General features: G+C 41.5%; 1 protein-coding gene across 5 annotated transcripts in view; it reads right to left on the minus strand.

The window, feature by feature from the left end:
• Nucleotides 1-3,772, minus strand: part of wdfy3 (WD repeat and FYVE domain containing 3) — a gene marked incomplete at its 5' end in the record, with an annotated part of 96,713 nt that overhangs the window by 19,568 nt on the left and 73,373 nt on the right. For 4 of the 5 annotated variants that reach the window (XM_014019682.1, XM_014019683.1, XM_014019684.1 and 1 more), the window contains 5 exon segments: nt 616-784; nt 1,134-1,199; nt 2,230-2,460; nt 2,556-2,633; nt 2,716-2,873. In XM_014019682.1, coding sequence (XP_013875136.1) covers nt 616-784; nt 1,134-1,199; nt 2,230-2,460; nt 2,556-2,633; nt 2,716-2,873 — 702 coding nt within the window. 5 annotated transcript variants of the gene reach the window in all.

Below are 3,772 nucleotides of genomic sequence, written 5' to 3' on the forward strand. Positions count from 1 at the left end.
CAATACATACACTTCAATGCTTAAATTTAATTATTTTTATTTTTTTCAAAATAAAGGCACAGGTAATGTTTTCCTCCTTGCCTTTGTTTTTAAAATAAACTTTGAACTTTTAGCCAAGCTGAGGCAGCACAAGCATGCAACACATAGAAATAAAAAGACTTGTTGGAAAAAATATAAACATAAGTATAAACATTTAAGACACAAATGCATGTACAAGTAAAGGAAAAACAATAAACATATATTTTTAAAAACAGTAAAATTTAAATTATGTGTTAAAATATTTAGACTAATTTATTGGAACTAACCTGGAAACATAAATATGAAAGTCAATTAAAATATGAAACAGGAGGTAAAGTTCTCCTTTGTTCATTTAATTGGTGCATTTTAAGTGTATTTATTTAGTGGTTCAAATAATTCTGTTTTTATTTGTAATTATGTCAGTGTTGGTCCTCCGTACCGCAGAAGCCTGATAATCATCTATTCCTTCATATCAGGTGTGTTGGAGCAGAGAAACAAGCAGAACATGCAGGGCTGCGGACCTCCAGGACCAGGACTGACCACCCCTGGGTTAGACTGATGTCAAAATGATCAAAAACCTGAATCGTGGATGTCTACCTTTGACCCTGGCGATGGTGTCCTCTCCCTGTTCCGGCTCGTGTTGCGTGGTCTCTCCCTCCGTGTTGTGCTCCACTGAGTGCTGGTACATGCCCGGGTTCCCCGACAGCAGACGCATGTAGTACTCCTTGCTGTCGTAGCTGATGGCTCGGCGGTAACGCAGAGGCTTCTGGAGGCGGACGAGACGTTGGTGAGAAGAGCCGAACACTCGCTCAGTTTGATGTTTCTGCTGGGCTCATGCTGCAGTTAGTCATTTCTAATCAGCTGCACTGAACAGCAGAGGACTGAGCAGGTCTTTGTGATATTAAAGCAAACCTCGGAGAAACTTCTAGGGTTAAATCTAAAACAGCAACAAGGAAGAACGATCGGACAAAAACATCTTCACTGGCATGCAGGAAGGACGAGCTGCTGGAGAGAACCTTCAGTGGTTAGTTTGGTTACGGCTCCACGTGATGCCAGAGAGCTTTTTAAAACCATGTCTGTTACTTTCATGCAGTCTGTGGACGTCAGGAGGGTACCTGGTGAGGGTCAAGGACCCAAACATGAGCTGAGGGGACTAGAGACACCAGAGGGGAGGAGGAGGGCTGGAGAACGTAGAGAGGAACGATGAGAAACCCTGGTTTTAAGTTCACAAACTAACAGAATCAGCAACAACCTGCAGGACTTAATGTCCTCCAGAGAAAAACAGAACAACTGTATGGAATAAATCTTGTGCCAACAGGAAGTGAATTTGAATTGCTCAGATTGAATCTGAATGTTCATAATTTCAAATTAAATGCATTGGTTTGAAAATAAATTTCACTAAATTCAAAATAAATTTAAAGTTTTGTATCTGAATTAATTTGCTTTGAAACTGTATTTTGGTTTATTAAAAACTCAGTTTGACTACTTTCACTTTCAGTTCCATAATTCAGATTTTCAGATTTTTGTGTCACATCCTGGTCCTTGAGAAAGCCAGGCAGAGTAATCAAACACAGATCCACAGATTTATGTTTTACTTTGGTGTTACGATTACAGAAGGGAAACTTCACCAAAGTGAAACATAAATCTGTGGATCTGTGTTTGATTACTCTGCCTGGCTTTCTCAAGGACCAGGATGTGACACAAAAATCTGAATTATGGAACTGAAAGTGAAAGTAGTCAAACTGAGTTTTTAATAAACCAAAATACAGTTTCAAAGCAAATTAATTCAAATACAAAACTTTAAATTCAGTTTGAATTTAGTGAAATTTATTTTCAAACCAGTGCATTTAATTTGAAATTCTGCACATTCAGATTCAATCTGAGCAATTCTAATTCACTTCCTGTTGGCACAAGATTGATCTCATATAAAACCTCTGACCAAACATCAATATTCACATTTTTTTCTTGAAATAAAAACTAAAAGCAACACGTTTCAAGGTTTAAAGCAAACAAAAACTCAAAAAGCAGGACATCTGCCATCACAAACCAGTAAAATCCCTCAGCAGACCCCCGAGAATGACTGAATTATGCATTATAAAAGGAGACCTGGGGGTCTCAGAGTTTATTTAAGCTCATAATTTCTCATCAGAAGAGTTTTTGTGTTGTTAAAAAGCTGAAATCTGTGTGTCTGGGCTGGTTTCAGCTGAATACCTGAGCTGAGTTGGTGTTGGTCTCGGTCTCGGGGATGTAGGGGTAGTGGATGTAGAACATGTCGTTGCGGACCATCTTCTTCCTCATGCGGCAGGGCCCCTCCGTCATCTCCAGAGTGAACTTGTCCAGGTGGGAGCCAATGGGTGGACCCCAGAGGCCACGCTCCCGCAGCAGCTCGTACTCGATGGCTGCCCACTCCTCCGTCACGTACTTCAGCACGTTCTGCTGCCGCTGTGAGACGGGGGGATGGAGGGAGAGGACAGAGAGACTTTTTTAAAATCCTGCTCTGAGCTCTTGGCTCCTTCCTGATGAGGTCATCTGTGTACCTCCTGGTATTCTTTGTACTGCATGGCCAGCAGGTCTCTGACCACTGCGATGTGAGTGAACATCCACTGGAAGGTTTCCTGTTGGTCACAAACAGCTGAAGTTACACAGCAGAGCTGAGAGCCGTACGGTCTGAGGTTCATCACCTGGCTTCCTGTTTACCTGTGCTGTGGGACTGTTCTTGTTCAGGTTGTTCTCCTTCTTGTTGCGACGGACGCCGGTCAGCTTGGAGAGGCCGAAGCCGCTGCTGACCCGGGACAGTTTGGACTGGGCGGCCGGTGCTGCAGCTTCACCACGACTGATGCACTTTTTCTCATGAGCTGAACCCCAGAGGAGACGGAGAAATAAAAATCTAACTTTGAGTTTGTGTCTGGCTCTGCAGACAGATTTCAACTTCTGAAATGTTCTTTGTTGGTGACCAGAAGGGTGGGCTCAGTTAACCAACAAGTTAGATTCACTAATCGACAATCAGTAATACTCAACAAGAATCTTAGCTACGCTAACGCTACACCGCTAAACATAACAGAATTAATGGGAGCTAACGCTAACAGCTGAGACCAAAGTCGCACAAACCTGATGTTAGTTTTCTATTGGTTTATTTGAACGGGATCATTTGTGGCTGTGTAACTTGTGATACTTCCAGTTTGACCTTTTCAGAATAAAAGCATTTCTTTGATCAAGTTTGTATTTTCAGAATTAGTTTGAAATTAGTCAAACAACAATAAAAATCATTGTGCTAGCATATTTTTTGCATAAACGAATTTACTCATGCCAAACAGCACTTTTAGCTCTTAGCTACATATGTCAAACAGCATCTTTAGCTCTTAGCTACTCATACCAAACACCACCTTTAGCTGTTAGTTACAGATGCCAAACAGCACCTTTAGCTCTTAGCTACTCATACCAAACAGCATCTTTAGCTCTTAGCTACTCATACCAAACAGCATCTTTAGCAGTTAGCTACATATGCCCAACAGCACCTTTAGCTGTAAGCTACTCATACCAAACAGCACCTTTAGCAGTTAGCTACATATGCCCAACAGCACCTTTAGCTGTAAGCTACTCATACCAAACAGCATGTTTAGCTCTTAGCTACAGATGCCAAACAGCACCTTTAGCTCTTAGCTACTCACACCAAACAGCATTTTTAGCTCTTAGCTACTCATACCGAACAGCATTTTTAGCTCTTAGCTACTCATACCAAACAGCACCTTTAGCT

The sequence above is a fragment of the Austrofundulus limnaeus genome, unplaced genomic scaffold (assembly GCF_001266775.1).
Source record: "Austrofundulus limnaeus strain Quisiro unplaced genomic scaffold, Austrofundulus_limnaeus-1.0 Scaffold226, whole genome shotgun sequence".
NCBI lineage: Eukaryota > Metazoa > Chordata > Actinopteri > Cyprinodontiformes > Rivulidae > Austrofundulus > Austrofundulus limnaeus.